This window comes from Danio aesculapii, chromosome 5 (genome assembly GCF_903798145.1).
Source record: "Danio aesculapii chromosome 5, fDanAes4.1, whole genome shotgun sequence".
Lineage (NCBI taxonomy): Eukaryota > Metazoa > Chordata > Actinopteri > Cypriniformes > Danionidae > Danio > Danio aesculapii.
This window is the reverse complement of record NC_079439.1, coordinates 5757563-5781870: the sequence shown is the minus strand read 5'-3', so window position 1 is coordinate 5781870 and position 24308 is coordinate 5757563. Positions and strand designations below refer to the sequence as shown.

Genomic DNA, 24308 nt, shown 5'->3' with positions numbered 1-24308 from the left:
CACTTAAATCCCCTTTCTTCCCCATTCTGATGCTCGGTTTGAACTGCAGCAGATCGTCTTGACCATGTCTACATGACTAAATTCATCGAGTTGCTGCCATGTGATTGGCTGATTAGAAATTTGCGTAAACGAGCAGTTGGACAGGTGTACCTAATAAAGTGGCCAGCAGCATAAATTAGTACACCCTTTTAGAAAAATAATATTTCATCTATTTCTCAGTGAATATAGTCAAAGTGTTTTGGTGCATTTAAATAAAACAGATTTAATAAACAGATATATTTATTTAAATAATATTTTAATCACCAAGCATCTTTGGAAATAAAGATAATACATTTAAATTCAAACAAGTTCATTCATTCATTCATTCATTCATTTTCTTTTCAGCTTAGTCCCTTTAATAATCCGGGGTGAACCACCAACTTATCCAGCATATGTTTTACGCAGCGGATGCCCTTCCAGCTGCAACCCATCTCTGGGAAACACCCATACTCACTCATACACTACAGACAATTTAGTCTATCCAAATTCAAACAAGTTTTTGCACAAAAAACAAAAAAAAACACACACAAACTGCAAAATGTCAACCTAATTTGATATGTTTTATGTTCCTCTTGATTTTTCCTCTTTATTAAAATTTAATCTAATATTTCCCCCAACATATTCATTTGGATTTATACATTTTTGGACTGTGACTCTAAGGTTGTTTTTGTTAGATTAGTTCCAGATTTGGCTTCAGTAATGACTAATCTAATGTCAATGCACCAATATATATTTATAAAGCAGCCTTTTGAAAATATTAATTTAAAAGAGAGATGAGGGGTGTACTCGTTCATGCTGAGCACTGGATGTTTAACAGAGAGAAGTTTTTCTCAACACATTTCTAATCATGATATTTATTTTATTTTTTTATTTTTTTATTGTATGCCCACATTCACGTCAAAGCGTATAAATGTGTTACAGAGAGTGTACAGTCTTGAAAATGGAAAGTAACAAAGGAATTAATATTAAAAAAAAAACATAAATAGGTTAAAAAATAAAGTACAATCGCACCATTTTAGAGCAGTCTTTAAGTGTAGGTCATAACAAAAAATGTATATGAATGACAGGGATCCTGTGTTAATTTAAGAGAGCTCTTTTAAGTATTCCCAAAGGGGAGACCAAATTTACCAAAATCTGTCAGATTTTTTATGTTTGTCATAGGTAAGAATCATAATATTTTTAAGAACTCATTTCTAATAACTGATTTCTGTTATCTTTGCCATGATGACAGTAAATAATATTACAGTACACTGAAAAAAATGTTGCATGCAAAACTGTTGCAAACAATTTATTTGTGTTGAATTTAAACAAACAAATTAAATTTAACAATGTTCAACTTAATTTTTTTGGTTTAAATTCAACCAAAATAAAATGTTTGCAACCACTAAACGTAAAAAATTGAGTAAATCCAAGGAATCATCTTTGAATAACTTTTTTCAGTGTATTTTTAAGATACTAATATTCAGCTAAAAGTGACATGCTTAACTAGGTTAATTAGGTTTACGTTATGATAATTAAGCGAGTTATTGTGTAACATTGGTTTGTTCTGTAGACAAAAACAAATATTGATTAAGGGGACTAATAATATTGACCTTAAAATGGTCTAAAATCTGCTTTTATTCTAGCTGAAATGAAACAAACAAGACTTTCTCTAGAAGAAAAAATATTATAGGGAATACTGTGAACGTTTATGTGCTCTGTTAAACATAATTTGGGTAATATCTGACAAAGAAAATCACAGGAAGGCGAATAATTCTGACTTCAAGTATGTAAGATCTGTCCATTAGCAGCGGCGGTGGGCGGAGTCTACACTCTACACACACACTGATGTTCAACACTGTTCATCATCATCCTCATCCTCAGGAGCTGCTGCTGTACAGGACACAGGCAGGAAAATCCACACGGAGATTCTCACAGCATCACATCTGCTGTACATCATCATCCAGAGGAGACAAATCTGCGTTAACAACCTGTCCGTGTTATTATTCAGCAGCTCGACGAGAATCTCAGTCACATTTCCGAAGATGGAAATCAAATAGACGGGGGATTTTACCTGAAGTTTTGCAGAAGCTGACACTGGAGAAAGCTGGAATAATAGCTTGCAATAACAACTATCGGAAATGCTGAACAATAAGTGAACAATCACAGACTGCTTCTGATATTGGAGAGCGCACTTTTGTGTGTGTTTTTATTTGCGCGCGCTCGGGACTGTTACGCGCATCCATCATTTAGATTGCGTTGAAGTATTCAGGAGTCAGGACAGCGTCTGAATCTCTTTCTTTCTCTTTCTTGAGAGTGGATTTAACACATTGAGATAAGCTGTGTGATGGAGGATCAGACGCATCTGATGCAGACCCTGGGCGGCGTGACCCTCGCTGGACACCCGCTGTCTTTACCGTCGCCTCATGACGGAAAACAGCAGGACATCGGAGACATTTTACAGCAGATCATGACCATCACCGACCAGAGCCTGGACGAGGCGCAGGCAAAGTTAGTTTCACTACACACTTATATAAATGTGCATACTATTTTTTATAAGCTATTATTATTATTATTTAACAACAAAAAACCCATCTACATGCAGCTTATACACTTTTTTATGCCTTACTCAAACCCTACCTGTTTAAAATGAGCTGAAACAACACAACCCTTGAGGTTATTTTTAGGACAACTTAATTGTTTTATGTTCAATTCACTTAAATTTGTAAAAAAAAATGAATATAAATATATTAAAATGAACAAACATGGGATGAGTATATGTTATTTTCACTGTACACATATGTCAGTGCATGCTATTATATTATCATATAACAAAACATTTACAAGCAGCTTAGTAGGCTTCTTATTTATTAATGTGATTCATATATATATATATATATATATATATATATATATATATATATATATATATATATATATTTATTTATTTAAGGAGGCTTGACCAAATTGACAAAATGGAACTATAATAAAAAACATATATACAGCAATATATTTCTTTGCATAAAATTACTGGAGCAAAAGCAAAGGCGACATGATCCAACAAACTAACAGTAGACTATTTGTGCAAACACTGCTGTTTGGCTTTTAACCACTTTTTAAGACCACTATCATTTTTTTTAAAATAAATGAACACAAGATCAGTATATGATAGTTTTACTCTACACATCCATGTGCACTTTTTATTAGATTATATAATAAAAAAGTACGTTTGTGTATGCCTTACTGAAACTCTACCCATTTAAAATGAGCTAAAATACAATTCTTGAGTTTTTTTTAGGACAACTTAATAGTTTTATGTTCAGTTCTCTTAAATTTGTAAAAATATACACTTTAAAAATAAACGAACACAGGTTCAGTACACTCTCAGAAATAAAGGTACAAGAGCTGTCACTGGGGTGGTACCTTTTTGAAAGGTACATATTTGTACTTAAAGGGTATATATTGGTACCTCAAAGCTATATATTAGTACCAAAAAATTTCAAGAGGTACACTTTTGTACTTATTAGGTACTAATGTGTACCCTTGAGGTATTAATAGGGACCATTTAAGTTAAAATATGTACCTTTCAAAAAGGTACCACCCCAGTGACAGCCCTTGTACCTTTATTTCTGAGAGTGTATACACTCTCAGAAATAAAGGTATGCGAGCTGTCACTGGGGTGGTACCTTTTCAAAAGGTACACATTTGTACCTGAAGGGTCCATATTGGTACCTCAAAAGTAAATAATAGTACCTAAAAATTTTAAGAGGAACACTTTTGTAATTTTTAGGTACTAATATGTACCCTTGAGGTATTAATATGGGCCTTTTAGGTACAAATTTGTACCTTTTGAAAAGGTACCACCCCAGTGACAGATCGTGAACCTTTATTTCTGAGAGTGTATGAGAGTTTCACTGTACACCTGTCAGTGCATGCTATTTATTATATTATCATTTAACTACTAAATATTCACACGTAGCTTAGTACCCTCTACTTATTTCTCAGTGTGATATAAAACCATTTTACTATATATTTTTAAATGAACACAGGATCAGTATATGATAGTTTTACTCTACACTTCTGTCCGTGTGCACTATTTATTAGATTATCACATAAAAACAAAAAACGCCTTACTCAAACCCTACCCATTTAAAATGAGCTGAAACAATACAATTCTTGAGATTTTTAGGACAACTTCATTGTTCAATTCACTTAAATTTGTAAAATATACATATATCCTTTTAAATAAACAAACATCAGATGAGTATATGTTACTTTCACTGTACACTTATGTTTATTACATTATTATTTAACATCAAAACACATATTTACATACAGTCTAGTATGTGTCTGTGTAAACAAAATGAACACAGGATATAGTTCCACTGTACACTTATGTTTATGTGCATAATATTTATAACATTGTTATTTAACATCAAAACACATATTTACATGCAGTCTAGTATGTGTAAAAAATGAACACAGGAAATAGTTCCACTGTACACTTCTGTCTATGTGCATACTGTTTATTAGCCTATTATAATTTAATAACGCTAAAAATTATTAATTGGATTTAGCTACTAATTTGTTTAAGGTAAGTGAAGAAAACTGTTTATATGAGCTAAATTTAAACTAATTAAATTTAGTAATGTTCGATTAAATTTGTTTTGTTTGAATTCAGCTCACATAAAAATTGTTTGCAACCACCTTTCATGTGCATACTGTTTATTATATGATTATATTTACATGCAGCTTAGTACACTCAAGAATACGTTTGTATGCCTTACTCAAACCCCTGTTTAATATTAGCTGAAACAGCACAAATATTTTGTCATTTGTATATATATATATATATATATATATATATATATATATATATATATATATATATATATATATATATATATATATATATATATACACACATACAGTTGAAGTCAGAATTATTAGCCCCCTTGTTTATTTTTCCCCCCAATTTCTGTATAACAGAAAGCAGATTTTTTTTCAACACATTTCTAAATATAATAGTTTTAATAACTCATTTCTAATAACTGATTTATTTTATCTTTGCCATGATGACAGTAAATAATATTGGACTAGATATTTTTCAAGACACTTCTATACAGCTTAAAGTGACATTTAAAGGCTTCACTAGGTTAATTAGGTTAACTAGGCAGGTTAGGGTAATTAGGCAAGTTATTGTATAACGATGGTTTGTTCTGTATAAAAAAACTAGCCTAAAGGGGCTAATAATTTTGACCTTAAAATTATGTATAAAAAATTAAAAACTGCTTTTATTCTAGCTGTATTTTTTCTCCAGAAGAAAAAATATTATCAGACATACTGTGAAAATTTCCTTGCTCTGTTAAACATAATTTGGGAAATATTTAAAAAAGAAACAAAAGTTTAAAGGGGGGCAAATAATTCTTCAACTGTATATATATATATATATATATATATATATATATATATATATATATATATATATATATATATTTGAATAAACAAATACAGGATGAGTATATGTTACTTTCGCTATACACTTAAGTTTATGTGCACATTTACATGCAGTCTAGTACTTATGTGTCAATGTGAAAAAAAATAACTAAACACAGAATATATGATAGTTCCACTGTACACTTCTGTCTATGTGCATACTATTTATTAGTCTATAATATTATATAACAACACTAAAAAAAAGATTCATTGGATTTAGCTAGTAATTGATAAAGCTAGTAATTTATTAATGTAAAAGTCTTTTTAACGTAAGTGGTTGCAAACTATTTTTATGGGCTGAGTTTAAACAAAGTAAATATTAAATGTTCGACTTAATTTATTTTATTTGCATATGAATTGTTTGCAACCACCTACCTTAAAAAAATGTAAACGAATAAATTACTAGCTGAATAAATTACTTGCTTATTCAAACAAATCATTTTCAGTGGGCTACTTATTTATCAGTGTGATTTAAAAACTTAAAAATTTGCACACTTATTTTTTCAGTGATAGTTCCACTGTACACTTCTGTCTATGTGCATATTCATTCATTCATTCATTCATTCATTCATTCATTCATTCATTCATTCATTCATTCATTCATTCATTCATTCATTCATTTCTTCATTCCTTCATTCATTCATTCATTCATTCATTCAGCTTAGTGTCTGATTTATCAGAGGTCGCTACAGCGGAATAAACCGCCAACAATTCCAGCATATGTTTACACAACAGATGCCCTTCCAGCGCAACCTAGTACTGGGAAACACCCATACACTCTCGCATTCGCGGTGCTCGGTCCCTAATAAGGAGGTTTTAATTGGGGTTTTCTTCAACATAGAGAACGCCTATGACATGTTATGGAAGGAGGGTTTGTTAATAACAATGGAAAAATGGGATTTAAGGGTAGAATGTTTAACTGGGTTATGGTTTTTTTCAAAGATCAGACAAAAGTTGTGGGAGCAACATATTCAAAGGTATATACAATTAAGAGAAACAATGAACCTGCACAAAATTAGATGATATAAATAAATTTTAGGCAGCACTGTGGCGCAGTGAGTAACACAATTGCTGGATCGAGCCCCGGCTGGGTCAGCTGGCATTTCTGTGTGGAGTTTGCATGTTCTTCTCGTGTTGGCGTGGGTTTCCTCGAGGTGCTCCGGTTTCCCCCACAATCCAAACACATGCGCTATAGGTGAATTGGGTAAGCGAAATTGAACATTGTGTATGTGTGTGAGTAAGAGTGTATGGGTGTTTCCCAGTGATGGGTTGCAACTGGAAGGGCATCAGCTGCGTAAAACATATGCTGGATAAGTTGGCGGTTCATTCCGCTGTGGCGACCCTGGATTAATAAATGGACTGAATGAATGAATATTGAAAAATCTGTCAAAAAAAAATCTCTCCATTATACAGCACTTGGGAAAATATTTATAAAGGAATTAAAGTTTCACACAGGGGGTGAATACTTTTGTACATAACTGTATGTCTTTTAAACAATAAAAGATTAGTATAGGCCACAAATGCACATGAAAAATAACCATTTGCTTCCTAAGAAACACTGAACCTGCATGATACTGTAAGAAGCAGTTAAGTAGCTAAATTTAGCAGCACAGTTGAGGAATCAATGTGAAACACTATTTTAACTGCATGTGTGAATGATCAAATATTCCTCTGCTTGTCTTTAATAGAAAGCACGGGCTGAACTGTCACCGGATGAAGCCGGCTCTCTTCAGCGTGCTCTGCGAAATCAAAGAGAAAACAGGTAAGTGCTCCTTTATTTCCCGCACAATGCGCCCCCGTAATACACCTGCACGGATGCTGCTCTTCAATGCAGCTCACAATAGTCTGACTGAAGCTCACGTTTAATACAGACAATAGTGTGTTCTACACTGACAGATGCTTCCTTAGCAAAGTGTGAATGAGCTGCGTCTATGTGCTTCCGGATGACTGATTTAATAAAGGTGTGACTACAATATTCAGGCCATGCATGTTAACGGAGAAAAACTATAAAAGGGGAACTATTATGCAATCATCCATTTCTGTGTGGAGTTTGCATGTTCTCCCCATGTTGGTGTGGGTTTCTTCCGGATGCTCCGGTTTCCCCTACAGTCCAAACACATCTGTAATAGGTTAATTGGGTAAGCAAAATTGGCTGTAGTATATGTGTGTATATGAATGTGAGAATATATGGGTGTTTCCCAGTACTGGGTTGCAGTTGACATTGCGTAAAACATATGCTGGAATAGTTGGCGGTTCATTCTGCTGTGGCGACCCCTGATAAGTAAGGGACCACTAAACATAAAGTGGTGTTAGAATAAACATAGGCTCATTGCGGATATGTACCCCTGTCTACATTTATGGAGAGTGAGAATTATGTAACCAGAGGTACGTTTGAACCTTTAAAACGAACGCTATGTTGCGGTGTGACACTGCAGATGGCTTCTTTTCTTTTTCGCGCTACAAGCTGAACCCTCAGTATGGACAGCTTTTCCACTTTTACCAGTTTGCTCAGTAGCTCGCCATGTGATGTGGTTAAATCACACAATGGCTTTTCTTTTTCTAGATTGCTTTTAAAAACACTATCAGTTGGGTTTAGGGAAGGGGGTGGGTGGGTCAGTCGGTCAATCAGTCCACAGCAAAACCGGCCAAGTGGTTTCCCAAAACCATCATTAACCACGTTACAAGTTCCGTCGTTACAAACATATTTTGTTGATTTGGTGTTTCCCAAATCCGTCATTCCAATGAACGTTCACAAACTGTGTCGCAAACTTGTACGCTTGCAACTACACCTCTTGAGCTGTAGTTAAAAACATAGTTCCTGGTTGTGTTTTATTCCCAGTTATCCCCCTATTCCCTATTCCCTTCGAATGTTTTAATGTTCAAAATGGTTTAAAAAAACATTAAAGTCAGTTTCAGCCTGCTGGGTAGAACATTTCCGCAGTGGTATGAATGTGTCGGATTGTAAAAGTAGACTTTTCAACAACAATATCCTACTTAATAAAAGCAAATATATTATTATTATTATTATTACAACCATTAACAATTTCTATGATTTATAGATTAGAATATGTGTAAGTAGACATGTGCCGGTATCACATTTTCATGCTGCGATTAATTGATTGAGCTTTTATCACGGTATACGGTATTATCACGATATTGTAATTTTACAAGAGAAACAGGTAAAAAAACACAAACTTCAGTTTCGTCAACTTAGTAACTTTAATAACTTTTTAATTAACTAAAAGTACTTCAAACATTTAAATACAAATAAATATAAATAAAACAATACACAATATAAAAGTAAACTTGAGCAATTATATCAAAGTGAATGTGCAAAGGGAAACCGTCTTCGATCAGCAATCCCTCTGCATTTTTTTGGAACCCAAAATATTTCCAAACCTCTGACTTTACCCTTTTTGAAGGGGGATAAATTGTCGGCAGCGTTCCTCTTTCCGCCATGCTTCTTCTTCGTGTGAGGATCAGAGAGCGGTGGCAGCGGCGGCGCGCACTGCGTGCACACAGTGCTTCTACATGCGGGGATTGTTTACATCAGAGTGCGCATCAGTTCTGCGCAGCATATACGCAGTGTTTCTTCAAGCGGTTGATGGAAAATAAGCTGAAGGGGGATAAATTGTCGGCAGCGTTCCTCCTTCCGCCATGCTTCTTCTTCGTGTGAGGATTATAGTGCGGTGGCAGCGGCGGCGCTCACACAGTGCTGCTACATGTGGGGATTGTTTACATCAGAGTGCGCATCAGTTTCGCGCAGCATATACGCAGTGTTTCTTCAAGCGGTTGATGGAAAATAAGCTAAGGCGCGTTCTAAGAATATAAATTCGGATCTATTATTTTTCACGGTATTTTGAAGTGCCCACGATAACAATATTGTGCATATTCATTACCGTGATTTATCGCATTACCGAATACCGGCACAAGCCTATGTTTAAGGTAAGAATATTCTCAATAATATTTGTAAAGGAGTTATATAAACAATATACTTTGAACAAAAAATTATGGGGTTTTTCTCTAAAGAAGTTACTCCACCTCGTTTAGAGCGTCATTATGGGTGTTTTACGTTATAACTAACGTGATGGCTCAGCGACAGAGAAACCACTTTTTTGGGAAACGCTTGTCACTGCATCGTTCTTTTCCCAAACATTGCATTGTTCTATAAAAGTTCAGTCATGATTTATGTCGTTGTTTGGGAAATGCACCTCGGGTCGGCTGAAGTGTATATTGCGCCCTCTGGTGGATTTATGGGAGAAGAAGACGCGCAAGAGAAATCGAGATCATCAAAAAGTGCACACAGTGGCCTATGGTGCATTTGCAAAAAACAAAAACTGTGAGCAGACGTACCTCAGGTTACGTATTTCGCTGTCCCTAGAAATGTATACCTGGGTATGTATATGCAACGTGGTTAAGCAGTAAACAAGTTTTTTTTTTTGCATGGTTATTTTCCATGTATTTTATAACTGTTTGCAGTTGAATTGATTAAATTTAGCCACTCTTTACTTGTGCTTTCTTACAATTAATCTGTACACTACCTGACAAAAGTCTTATCGTCTATCCCAGTTGTAAGAGCAACGAATAATAACTTGATTATTCGAATAAACTAGTTGATTATTTGGAAAAGTGTCAGAAGGTGGATTTTTCTGCTGAATCATCTGTTGAGCTGCATCCTAATCATCACAAATACTGCAGAAGACCTACTGGAACCCACATGGACCCAAGATTCTCATAGAAATCAGTCAAGTTTGGTGAAGGAAAAATCATGGTTTGGAGTTACATTCAGTATAGGGGCGTGTGAGAGATCTGTAGACTGGATGGCAACATCAACAGCCTGAGGTATCAAGACATTTGTGCTGCCCATTACATTACAAACCACAGGAGAGGGCAAATTCTTCAGCAGGATAGCGCTCCTTCTCATACTTCAGCCTCCGCATCAAAGTTCCTGAAAGCAAAGAAGGTCAAGGTGCTCCAGGATGGGCCAGCCCAGTTACCAGACATGAACATTATTGAGCATGTCTGGGGTAAGATGAAGGAGGAGGCATTGAAGTTGAATCCAAAGAGTCTTGATGAACTCTGGGAGTCCTGCAGGAACGCTTTCTTTGTCATTCCAGATGACTTTATTAATCAGTGATTTGAGTCATTGCAGAGATGTCTGGATGCAGTCCTCCAAGCTCATGATGGAGTCAGACACAATATTCATTCTGTTTCCACTGCAGCATGACGACCTATTCTATACTGGACATTATTTCTGTTCAGTGACAAGACTTTTGTCTAAGCAAAGTCAGACCTTACTGTCCTAATGAAATAATTCAAAATCAAGACATGATCATATTTTATTTTGGTAAAATAAGCGTAATCTAGAGGCCTTTGCCTTTCATATGAGCCACTTCTGATACCGAATGATCAACTAGAAGTCGAGTTACTATTTGTTGTTCCTAAAACTTGGATAGGCAGCAAGACTTTTGTCAGGTAGTGCAGTTAGTAAAAATTCAGTAAGTTAAAATGTCGCCAATCAATGTCGAAACCTAAAGTGGCAAAGAGGTCTTAAAATGTATGGAAAGAATCTTTAAAAGGTTCATTTGGTGAATTTCACCCTCTGATTTCTCTATATACACTGATTAAGTTGTGCCTCTCAAAAAACGTAAACATTGTGTTGATTCGACTCATTTTATATAAGTAATTTAAACAAGCAGCAAAAGTCTCAGAGTGTACAGCATAGAGTGACTCCTCTTTCAACTCAACTCACGTCTAATAATTTCACATGCAAACATCATTTTTGCAGCGCACGCATATTTACAAAAATGCATCTCTCAATCTGCAGAAATCAATTGTCAGCTTTCAGTAAAGCAAAGCAATTGCATTTGATTCATTAGGCTGATTTACAGACGTGCTTTATATTAAGTAAGCACTTCTGAAAGCCTGCCTGGGGACGTTTTTTTTTTTTATTGACGCAATCTGACAGAGCTAATGAGCCAAATAAATCAGCCTGAATATTATATCTCTATTTGGGCAATAAAATTTAATTAGGAGAAACTATCAAATATAACAAAAGTTTGAACTAAATGGCAGCATGAACATTGATGTATGCTGTTGTTTTAGAAAGAGAGATTATGACGACTGAAAGAAAGAGGTTTATGAAAGATATAGCAGGAGCTTTTGGGTTTTTTTTTTTGCTGAGACATTTGTTTGGTTCTTAGTTCTGAAATCTATTGATTATATTGCTCTGAAAACATGAAACGTTATTTACACATTGTTAAATTGTTTCAGAAGTGGCACGGTGGCTCAGTGGTTAGCACTGGAGTCCCGGCTGGGTTTGCATGTTTGCATGTTCTCCTGTGTTGGCGTGGGTTTCCTCCAGGTGCTCCGGTTTTCCCTAAAGTCTAAACACATGCGCTATAGGAGAATTGATGAGCTAATTTGGCTGTAGTGAATGAGTGTGTGTGTGTGTGAATGAGTGTGTATGGGTGTTTCCCAGTACTGGGTTGTGGCTGGAAGGGCATCCGCTGTGTAAAACATATGCTTGATAAGCTGGCAGTTTATTCCACTGTGGCGACCTCTGAAATAGAGGCTAAGTCGAAGGGAAAATGAATGAATGTTATTTTCCTTTTTGAAATGAACAGTAAGATACTGTTTTTGTTAGCTAAGAATACGACTGTTACTAAAACGCAACCTACTGTAAATATGAAGGCAGACAGTATGCATGTGCATCAGAATCAGTTTCTCCACATACACTGTAAAATATTTCCCTTTAAAAAAAGAAAAACATTTGTTTATTTGATTTAATTATATTCGCCTTATTATTACAGTAAGATACTGTTTTTGTTAGATACAGCATACAACTGTAACTAAAAAGTGACCTACTGTTTATATGAATGCAGACAATTTGCATGTGCGTCTGAAGCAGTTTCTGCACATTCACTGCACCGTAAAACATTTCCCTTTAAATAAACTGTAATCTAATGGCTGCTGTGGTTGCTGGATTTATACTGTAAAAATTCTGTGACTTATTTATTTAGTTAGTTAGTTAGTTAGTTAGTTAGTTAGTTAGTTAGTTAGTTAGTGCATTAGTTATTTACTTCGAAAGTTATTTAGGTTAGTTATGTGCCTTATAAAATTAACAGTATGATACTGTTTTTGTTAGCTACAGCATACAACTGTAATTACACAGTACACAGTAATTAACTGTAATTTGAATTGTATTGTAATGTAGAACAGTTACACGGTATGTTACTGTATTTTAAAGTTGTAATGTGAAAATTACTGTATATTTTACAGTAAAGATATATAATACTGAAAATACATCAATGGTACTGTAAATGTTAATACGGTATTTTTGCTGTTATTGAGTTACAGTAAATTAGTGGAGAACTGCTGCCAGTAAGTTACTGCAGATTCTACAGGAAATTGTTAACATTGTACAACTATTAATTTATTTAGTTGTTATTTGCCTTTTTAAATGAACAGTAAGATTCTGTTATGATCACCAGCGATCCAGCCTGTGCAGATTGCTGGTAAACACACAGATCACATTGGACCACAAATATGCTGGTAAATGGACTACAAGCACCAGTCATGCACCACACACACAACCGGTTCCTAATCCCTGGGCCGGAGTGGGACTCCTTTTCACCCCTGGAGTTTCAAGCCTTAGATCGACCCACCTTAGTTCATGACTGACTATATTAAAATAACAACATTTCCAATTCAGTTTCTAATGACACTATCACGTACGTCTTTTTCAAGAACACAGCTGCTTTAGAACTTCAAATGTTTTTCATAAATATGAGAACATTAAAGGGTCGCTAAATCTCTAACACTTTTCTTTAAAACATCCCAATGTCCTTTCCCCCCATATCTGAATATATATTCTGTGCAAACTTCTTTATAGATATACAGTCCTTTGTAACGGTGGTCACACAAAAAATACAAATAAAATATGTACACCTATATAAGTAACCCAAACAATATTATATGTCTTAACACTAAAAATGAAAAAAAAAAAATTACTTAGCTGAGGTTCGAATTAGGGTCTGCGGCGTCGTAATGCTACATGCTGACCACTGGACCACAATGGCGCTGTTATAGTGGTGTGTTTGGAATAAAACATAAGTATTGCACTGTTATCTGCAAGACTCTTAACCACAGTATTACTTTCTATTGATGGCTTAATCTTTTTCTCTCCTTTTTACATTTCTGATCAAGTTATATTACACAGTATTTAACTGTTATATGAACTGTATTTTACTGTAGGACAGTTATGCAGTATGTTACTGTATTTTAAAGTTGTAATGTGAAAATTACTGTATTTTTGACAGTAACGATATACAATATTAAAAATACGGTAATTTATTTTATTTTATCGTTATTTGCCTTTTTTGAAAAACTTCTTACTGTAAATGCATTTATTTATACTGTATACATTCATTTATTTATTTATTTTGATGTTATTTGCCTTTTCAACTGTAAGATACTGTTTTTATCATATACAGCATACAACTGTTACTAAAAAGTGAACTAAATATAAATACAGATAGTATGCATGCGTGTCTGAATCAGTTTCTCCACATTCCCTGAACTGTAAAATATTTCCCTTTATAAACAGTAATCCAATGGCAGCTGTGGTTCATATTGTAAAAATACAGGTATTTATTGTATTGTTATTTGCCTTTTTTAATTAACAATAAGATACTGTTTTTGATAGCTACTGCACACCTAAAAAGTGACCTACTGTAAATATGAATGCAGACAATCTTCTTAATGCTTTTGACTTTAATATTCGCCAAGCACAGTAAACATTAGCTCAGAAAATATACATTGTGCTTTCAGCTCTACACCGACACAGAAGTACATAAGCAGGGAAGAAATGACGGGGATTAAAATCAATTATGCTCCTTTCTCGTGTCCATTTTCCAGGCCGCTGATCCATGCCGGCGGTCTCTGACAGTCCTCCACAGCCCAACACAAGCCGCGCGGTGGGCAGACAGAGTGTAATGATCCACCCACCACAGCCCAGTGCATCTTAACCACCGCACAGATAGTTAATTAGACAACTTGCTGCTATACACCAACACACACAGCAGCAAATGCACAGGGGATGTGCACAAACTGATTCAGATGCACATGCATACTGTGTTTTATTTTGAAGAATAGCAAAAAACAACAACACAGGCTCATTGTGAATATGTACCCCCGTCTACATTTCTGGAGAGTGCGAATTATGTAGCCAGAGGAACGCATGCATTTCATATGGCTGCATTTCATCTTTAAAAGGAACGCTACAGGGCGGTATGATGCTGCTTCTTTTCGCACGGCATCAGCTGACCGATTACATCTGTGTGGACGGAGTGTTTTGAAAACACTATCTGTTGGGTTTAGGGAAGGAGGTGGCCGGGCACTGGTCAATTGGTGCTTTTAAAAACACTATCGGTTGGGTTTAGAGAAGGGGATGGGCGCTGGTCAATCTGTGCTTTTGAAAACACTATCGGTTGGGTTTAGAGAAGGGGGTGGGTGCTGGTCAATCGGTGCTTTTGAAAACTATCGGTTAGGTTTAAGGGGGAGGTGGGTGCTGGTCAATCGGTGCTTTTGAAAACACTATTGGTTGGGTTTAAGGGGGAGGTCGGTGTTGGTCAATCTGTGCTTTTGAAAACACCATCGGTTGGGTTTAGAGAAGGGGGTGGCGCTGGTCAATCTGTGCTTTTGAAAACACTATCGGTTGGGTTTAGAGAAGGGGGTGGCGCTGGTCAATCTGTGCTTTTGAAAACATTATCGGGTGGGTTTAGGGAAGGGGGTGGGTGGGTCAATCGGTGCTTTTAAAAAAACACTATAGGTTAGGTTTAGGGAAGGGGGTGGCGCTGGTCAGTCTCTGCTTTTGAAAACACTATTGGTTGGGTTTAGAGAAGGGGGTGGGCGCTGGTCAATCGTTGCTTTTGAAAACATTATCGGGTGGGTTTAGGGAAAGGGTGGGTGGGTCAATCGGTGCTTTTAAAAAAACACTATAGGTTAGGTTTAGGGAAGGGGGTGGCGCTGGTCAGTCTCTGCTTTTGAAAACACTATTGGTTGGGTTTAGAGAAGGGGGTGGGTGCTGGTCAATCATTGCTTTTGAAAACACTATCACTTGGGTTTAGAGAAGGGGGTGGGCGCTGGTCAATCGGTGCTTTGGAAAACACTATTGGTTGGGTTTAGAGAAGGGGGTGGGCGCTGGTCAATCGGTGCTTTGGAAAACACTATTGGTTGGGTTTAGAGAAGGAGGTGGGTGCTGGTCAATCGGTGCTTTTGAAAACACTTTCAGTTAAGTCTAAAGAAGGGGGTGGGCGCTGGTCAATCGGTGCTTTTGAAAACACTTTCAGTTGGGTCTAAAGAAGGGGGTGGGCGCTGGTCAATCGTTGCTTTTGAAAACACTATGAGTTGGGTTTAGAGAAGGGGGTGGGCGCTGGTCAATCGGAGCTTTTGAAAACACTTGGTTGGGTTTAGAGAAGTGAGCAGGCGGGTCAATCTGTGCTTTTGAAAACACTATTGGTTGGGTTTAGAGAAGGGGGTGGGTACTGGTCAATTGGTGCTTTTGAAAACACTATCGGTTGGGTTAAGGGAAGGGGTGGACGTTGGTCAATTGGTGCTTTTGAAAACACTATCGGTTGGGTTAAGGGAAGGGGTGGACGTTGGTCAATTGGTGCTTTTGAAAACACTATCGGTTGGGTTTAGGGAAGGGGTGGACGTTGGTCAATTGGTTCTTTTGAAAACACTATTGGTTGGGTTTAGGAAGAAAGAGGGTGGGTCAGTCAATCAGTCAGCCTGTCAGTCAGTCAGTTGACAGCAGCATCTTGTGGGTTTACGTGAGACCAGCAGGCACGAATGGCACTCAAGAGAGAAATTTGAGATCTAAAAAAGCGTACACACCGGCCTCTGGTAGATTCGCAAAACCAAAAACTGCAAAAAAAAAAATGAACCTCCTGTGACATATTTGGTGCTCTACAAAATGTATACAGAGGTACGCAATCAGAATGAGCCTATAGGTTGAAAATACTACTCAAAGTTCTGAGATCTTTCGCCGTTAGATGCGAATTGGAAGAGTTTATAATAGTTAAAATGATGAACTTGAGGAGAAATGACCTCATATGTCCACTAAAATCACCAAAATCAAAACATTGAGCAGAAACTAATGAAGAAATGGCAATGTCTGACAGATGTGAGTGGTTTTGGTCAGTCAGCACAAGCTCACACTCTCCACAGGTTAACTAAATGGAGCTAAAGCGTCACTGCATTAATTTTTCATTTCCCTGAAGTAAATGTTACACACATTTTAATATTTCACATTTCCCCTGTGACATGCATGCGACACCACTGCCATTTGTGATCTGCAGCCGTCCATAATTTTTTCTCATGGGATAAAATCCTGAGAGGTAAGAGTCGTATATTTTATAGAGAGAAAATTGACTGTTCAAGCCGTCGCATGTCTGTGACTTTCACACAAGGCCGTTTGCTCTTCATATACAGCTGAAGTCAGAATTATTAACTATTATATTATAAATATAAATATATAACTGGGCAGCACGGTGGCTCAGTGGTTACCACCGTCACCTCACAGCAAGAAGGTCACTGGTTCGAGTCCCGAGTGGGCTGGTTGGCATTTCTATGTGGAGTTTGCATGTTCTCCTCGTGTTGGCGTGGGTTTCCTCTTGAATTTTGCTCTTCTTAAGTTTTTCTAAATATTTTTTTAACGTACATTTGGGTGGACTTATTTTGGACTGTTATCATGGGTTATTTTGTTAGATTAGCTCCAGATTTGGCTTCAGTACTGTCCAATTAATGTGTCTGCACAAATATAATACTGTACAGCTTCCTATATAAACTATTCATTTAAATAAGAGATTTGTGAGGGGTGTACGCATATATGGTGGGCACTGCACATATAATTTGACTTACTTTAATATATAGTCATGTTTTAATATAAATATAATCAAAAATCTGCTTTGGAGTTTGGATGTTATGAGGGTTTTACTTTGCAAAGATCTTGAGAGGATCTGTAAACATTTGTAGGCCTTTATAAATTTGCATGCAGAAGAGGCTTTATGCTGTACTGTGCTCATAAAACCTTTGCTCTGGACTGGTTTTTCCCACAGGGTACTTCTCCTTTTTCCCTGCGCTCTTTATCATCGCATGTCTTTTATATCTGTGTGTCCAGCAGCGCTGGTTTATGATGGTCTATAATGTGTCAATAGAGACTCATGGGAATGAGGTGCTGGAGATACAGAAGCTGAACACTGGAGGGACTTTTAAAGGGGACCCATTATGCCCCTTTTTACAAGATGTAAAATAAGTCTATGATGTCCCTAGAGTGTGTGTGAAGCTTCAGCTCAAAATACCTCTGAGACAATGTTTTATAACTCTTTGAATCTGCCCCTTTTAAGCTTTGATCCTACCAAATTGTGCCATTTTGGTGACTGTCGCTTTAAATTAAAACATGATTGTACTCCATTCAAAAGAGGGAGGAGCTACAAATGCCTGTGTGTCCGCATAGTGGATTCAAAACCGACTCTTATGTTCTTTCAGAATGTTATCTGTGTAAAAAACTGAAAATGTGAACAGAAGTGTCTCAGAATGACTCCAGTGTTCACTTGAGCTTCCTAAAACTCCTTATAAACACATTATAATCCACTTAGTCGCTGACATTATCTTCAGCAGGTCAAAACTCTATTGTTGGTGGGCTGCTTCTCACTCAGGGCTGTTTATGCTAATGAGGGAAAGATGGTCACTTGTGGGCGGGGTTTTCCCCCTGTGATGACACGTACAAAGTGAGAATGTCAATCAGTGGGCTCTATTTGAACGATCTAGGCACAAAGTCTAAAGCGCATGGCGGAAAAGCATTTAGGGCATGTCTGAGTTCACTTTTGCTATTTTAAGGACGGAAAAAAAACGGTTTGCGCCCGGCGCAGGGTCTTACAGAGTTGTGCTTATTCTTTTAAGGAGTTCTGGGTGTGTTTTGAGAATAACATGCATTAAACCAATCAGAGTCTCATCTCACAATCCCTTGAAGAGTCAGTTGCGTCACGTCACGTCATGATGCATTTGCTATTTACATGGCAGACTTTGTAAGGGTGGAAAAGCTGAACACTTCACTGGCGAGAAAACAGTTAAACAGACTGCAGAACAAGCATAAAGAACGTGCCTCCTCCATTCAGCCCCTTTACTTTCTCTTTACTTTACTTTTACTCTTTACTTTACTCCTTTACTTTTGTGGAGTAAGGAAATGGAGGAAACTCCACTGAAGACATCCATTAGTCTACATATTTAATGTAGTTTGTTAAACGCAAAGATTTGTTTCAAAACGATTTCTAAATTCAGTTCTAATTTCCAGCAAAGGAATAAATGAACAATAATAATGAAGTGAGTTATATTCAAACACACGTCCTGTTCTTATGCCCCACATGGTGATGCAGACGTCTCCAAAACCACACAGGTGGAGAAATCTAAACTTGTTTTTATTAAAACAAATATAAACATGCAGAGAATAAATAATACTGATAATAATAATAATAATAACATTATAAAGATGCAAATTGTCATGAATAAACTGAAAAAGGCCCCTCGAGGTGAAGAAGGCATGGAGGCAGTGGTTTTTATATTGATGTAGAAAATAATAATTTTGTAAAATTTTAATTCTTTAATTGTTTTCATTTGTAAAGATATTAGTGTGTTGCTGTACATCCTGTGTGTATTAAGCAATGTGTAAGCGTTTGGACCTGCACGCGCTCTGCACTGGACTTTAGAGCAACTTTTAGTTGGTCAATGGCACGGTCTATTACAGTTCTTCAAAATAGCAACGCATCAACAATGCACCTTAACACACCTCCATTTCAGACCAGCACACCCATGAGTCCACAAAGTGACGCAAATGTATTTGCTATTTAAACAATGTGGCGCAAAATGTGAAAATTACTGTTGCGCTGGTCTGAAAATAGCAACAAATCGCGCCAAACATGTCTTGCACCTTATTGCACCAGGTGTATTACAGGGCCCATAGTGTTTCTTTTTATCAACTGTGATTATAAAAAAAAAACTACCCACCTAAAATGCAGTTGTCCATGAACAAATCTTTGGTGTAAAATGCTTCAGAATATAAATAGGAATGAAACCTTACCAAATAACTAAAAGTGCAAAAATAAAACACTTCATTTATTTTCTTTTCGGTTTAGTCCCTTTATTAATCTGGGGTCGCCACAGCGGAATGAACCGCTAACTTATCCAGCACATGTTTTACGCAGTGGATGCCCTTCCAGCCACAACCCATCTCTGGGAAACATCCATACACACTCACTCACACTCATACACGATGGACAATTTAGCTTACCCAATTCACCTGTACCACATGTCTTTGGACTGTGGGGGAAACCGGAGCACAAAGGAAACCCACGCGAACGCAGGGAGAACATGCAAACTCCACACAGAAACGCCAACTGACCCAGCTGAGGCTCGAACCAGCGACTTTCTTGCTGTGAGGCGACAGAACTACCTACTGCGCCACTGCGTCGCCTATAAAACACTTCAATTGTATTTTAAATATTTTTAGTCACGTTTTATTTTAACGTACAATTCAAGATATTAACAACCCTTAACTAAGACATTTAGCTCAATAAACTACTAAGAAGCTGCTTATTAATAGTTGGGTTTAGGTATTAGATTAAGGATGTAGAACAAGAATAATTTTTATAAGTGCTAATAAACAGTTAATATCTTAATAATAGGCAGGTAATAAGCCAGTAGTAAATGGTGTGAATTGTTAACTGAAGTTTTACTGATTTTCCCTTCTCCTATATAGTTAAATAGTTAAATTAATATAGTTATATAGTTACTAAAAGATGCCATGAACACTATAAAAATACTTGACTCCAAACAATCAATCTGTGTTAGGACAGCGTGAAGAAATTAAGTTAGTTAGCTTAACTTAATTCTCTTAATTCTCTTAAATCAAATCTTTGTCATGATGACAGAACATAATATTTGACCAGATATTTTTTAAGTTACTAGTATTCCGCTTAAAGTGACATTTAAAGGCTTAATTAGGTTAATTAGGCAGGTTAGGGTAATTAGGCAAGTCATTGTATAACAGTGGTTTGTTCTGTAGACAATCAAAAACTAATATTGCTTAAAGGGGCTAATAATATTGACCTTAAAATGTTTTTAAAAAATTAAATCTGCTTTTATTCTAGCCGAAATAAAACTAATAAGACTTTCTCCAGAAGAAAAAATATTATCAGATATACTGTGAAAATTTCCTGAATCTGTTCAACATCATTTGGAAAATACTTATAAAAGAAATTCACAGCAGGGCGAATAGTTTTGACTTCAACTGTAAATGCAACAAGTGAGAGTTGAAGCGAGAGTGTGTGTCATTACAGGTCTGTGGTGTCATCAGAGCCGCTTGTGAAGGAGTCTCTAGCTCTCTTCTGTCAGAGAGGAAAAAAAATCAATAGTGCAATCCTCCCCGTTCACGTCCTCGCCGGCAGTAATTGAAATAGAAAATCAAATGAGCGGCGAGCAGATAATTGTTTTATCAATATCCTCCTGGCCGCCCTCCGCGGGTCAGTGGCGCATGATCACCGAGCGCTGGATATGACGAGGACGAAATGTGAAATTGAACAGCTCGCCTCTCGTTTATCAGAGCTGACAACTAGTGAGCGACTGCTGCAGCTGCGGCACTGAACGCAGGGTTGCCAGGTTTGTGCAATTTAATTAATTTCACTTCAATTCATCTTTGTTTATATAGCGCTTTTACAATGTTGCCAGGTTACAATGCTGCTCTTGTACATGGTTGCCAGATTTTTGCAATTCAATTCATCTTATTTTTACAGTGCTTTTACAATGTTGCCAGGTTACAATGTTGTGTTTGTACAGGGTTTCCAAATTTTTGCAATTTAATTCAATTCATCTTTATTTCTAAAGCGCTTTTACAATGTTGCAAGGTTACAATGCTGCTCTTGGACAGGGTTGCCAGATTTTTGTAATTCAATTTAATTCAATTCATCTTTATTTCTATAGCGCTTTTACAATGTTGCCAGGTTACAATGCTGTGCTTGTACAGGGTTGCCAGGTTTTTACAATTCAATTAATCTTTATTTGTTGTGCTTTTACATTGTTGCCAGGTTACAATTCTGTGCTTGTACAGAGTTGCCAGGTTTTTGCAATTTAATTTATCTTTATTTCTATAGTGCTTTTACAGTGTTGCCAGGTTACAATGCTGCACTTGTACAGGGTTGCCAGGTTATTGCAATTCAATTCATCTTTATTTCTATAGTGCTTTTACTATGTTGCCAGGTTACAATGGTGCACTTGTACAGGGTTGCCAGGTTTTTGCAATTCATTTCATCTTTATTTTTACAGTGGTTTTACAATTCTGTGCTTGTACAGGGTTGCCAAGTTTTCACAATTCAATTAAATTCATTTTAATTTCTATAGTGCTGTTACAATGTTGCCATTGTTTACAAAACTAAACTTGTATAGGGTTGCCAGGTTTTCTCAATTGAATTAAATTAATCTTTATATCTATAGTGCTTTTACAATGCTGCAGTTGTACAGGGTTGCCAGATTTTCACAATTCAATTCAAGTCATCTTTATGTCTATAGGGCTTTCAAAATTTTGCCAGGGTACAATGCTGCGCTTGAACAGGGTTGCCAGGTTTTTGCAATTCAATTCATCTTTATTTCTATAGCGCTTTTACAATGTTGCCAGGTTACAATGCTGCGCTTGTACAGGGTTGCCAGGTTTTTGCAATTCAATTCATCTTTATTTCTATAGCACTTTTACAATGTTGCCAGGTTACAATGCTGTGCTTCTACAGCGTTGCCAGGTTTTTACAAATTCAATTCAATTTATCTTTATTTCATATATCGCTTTTACGATGTTGCCAGGTTACAATGCTGCACTTGGAAAGGGTTGCCAGGTTTTCGCAATTTATTCAATTTAGCTCACCTTTATTTCTAAAGCGCTTTTAAAATGTTGCCAGATTACAATGCTGTGCATTTACAGTGTTGCCAGGTTTTTACAATTAAATTCATCTTTATTACTATAGTGCTTTTACAATGTTGCCAGGTTACACAACTGTCCTTGTACAGGGTTGCCAGACTTTCGCAATTCAATATAATTCAGTTCATCTTTATTTCTATAGTGCTTTTACAATGTTGCCAGGTTACAATGTTGTGCTTTTACAGGGTTGCAAGGTTTTTGCAATTCAATTAATCTTTATTTCTATAGCGCTTTTAAAATGTTGCCAGGTTACAATGCTGCGCTTGTACAGGGTGGCCAGGTTTTCGCAATCCAATTTAATTCAGTTCATCTTTATTTCTATAATGTTTTACAATGTTGCCAGGTTACAGTGCTATGCTTGTACAGAGTTGCCAGGTTTTTGCAAATTCAATTAAATTAAATTCATCGTTATTTCTACAGCACTTTTGCAGTGTTGCAGTCAGTCAGTCAGTCAGTCAGTCAGTCAGTCAGTCAGTCTTTATTCATTTCCCGAAGGCAATTTGGTTGCAGCATACAAGCATGTCACACATAATACACAAAAGCACATTGTACAATACAAATTCTACCCTAAATTTAAAAACTGTACAGCTGAGGGCATGAATGAAAATTTAAACTGATTTGTTTTACTAATAGGAGTTCTGTATCGAATACCAGAAGGGAGAAGATAAAACTCGTGATGCATAGGATGGGAATCATCTGACAGAATACTCTGAGCTTTACTGAGTTTGACAAGTTCTTTGGTATAACTGAGCCATGGTCATCTTCATTTTCCTCCTAGGTTCACAATTTTCTCAAACAACTCTTATTTTTCACACTTAGAGAATTGAATCAAGGTTACAATGCTGTGCTTGTACAGGGTTACCAGGTTCAATTCCATTCAGTTCAGTTGAATTAATCTTTATTTCTATAGCACTTTAAAATGTAGATTGTGTTTCACAGCTTTAACATGACGTTTTAGTAAGTTGAAACTGCTTCAGTCTAGTTTTCAGAGTTGAGTGTAATGTAAATGTCTCTTTGGAAAGACAATGAAACCAATAAAACTAACACAATAATATTGTAAAAAATGCTGGGTTCCTCACAATCGATTTGCATTGGGACAACATAAAGAAATTAGTAAACTTAATAGTTTTACAAATTAACTAGATTGAACATAAAACAATGAAGTTGTCCCACAAAAAGCCGAATGAATTGTGTTGTTTCAGCTCATTTTATATAAGTAGTTTAAATAAACAACAGTCATTTTTGAGTAAATCTGACCCTGGACTACAAAACCAGTCATAAACGCCTGTTTCTGGAAATTGGGATTCATGCATTATATGAAGATAAGCTTAGTTATGATTGGACAATATTTGGTTGAGATACAAGTATTTGAACATCTGGAATCTAAGTGTTCATAATAATCAAAATACTGAGGTAAAAAAAGGCCAAAATCTGCTAACTGACAGGTGCATATAAACAATGTTAGTTAGGGCTAACCATATTATCTTGAGAAAGAGCTGTCTGAAGCCAGACCAACAGGATATGAATGCATTCCTCCATTAATATGTCCGATAGTTGTACTCTAATGTTATGGATTGCGTTAATCGATATATGAACTCACTCGCAGACACCTACTTAAAGGGCGATCGTATTGTACTGCATATTAAATATTGGTAAAGTTGGCCAGAGGACATTTGGATCACTCAGCTATAACCTCTATATAAAAATATCCTCTAAGATAATGTGTTGCTACATTATGCCTTCGAATGTTGTTTTCTGAATGTTAAGATTT

The 24308-nt window shown here is 36.4% G+C and overlaps 1 protein-coding gene across 2 annotated transcripts in view; it reads left to right on the top strand.

Moving 5' to 3' along the window:
* The first annotated feature begins 1925 nt into the window (after positions 1-1925).
* pbx3a (pre-B-cell leukemia homeobox 3a) overlaps positions 1926-24308 on the top strand; it is a 95348-nt gene continuing 72965 nt past the window's right edge. For both annotated transcript variants that reach the window (XM_056457273.1, XM_056457275.1), the window contains exons 1-2: positions 1926-2529; positions 7203-7276. In XM_056457273.1, the coding sequence (XP_056313248.1) occupies positions 2366-2529; positions 7203-7276 (238 nt within the window). In that variant the 5' untranslated portion in view covers positions 1926-2365. The remainder of the gene's footprint in view (positions 2530-7202; positions 7277-24308) is intronic.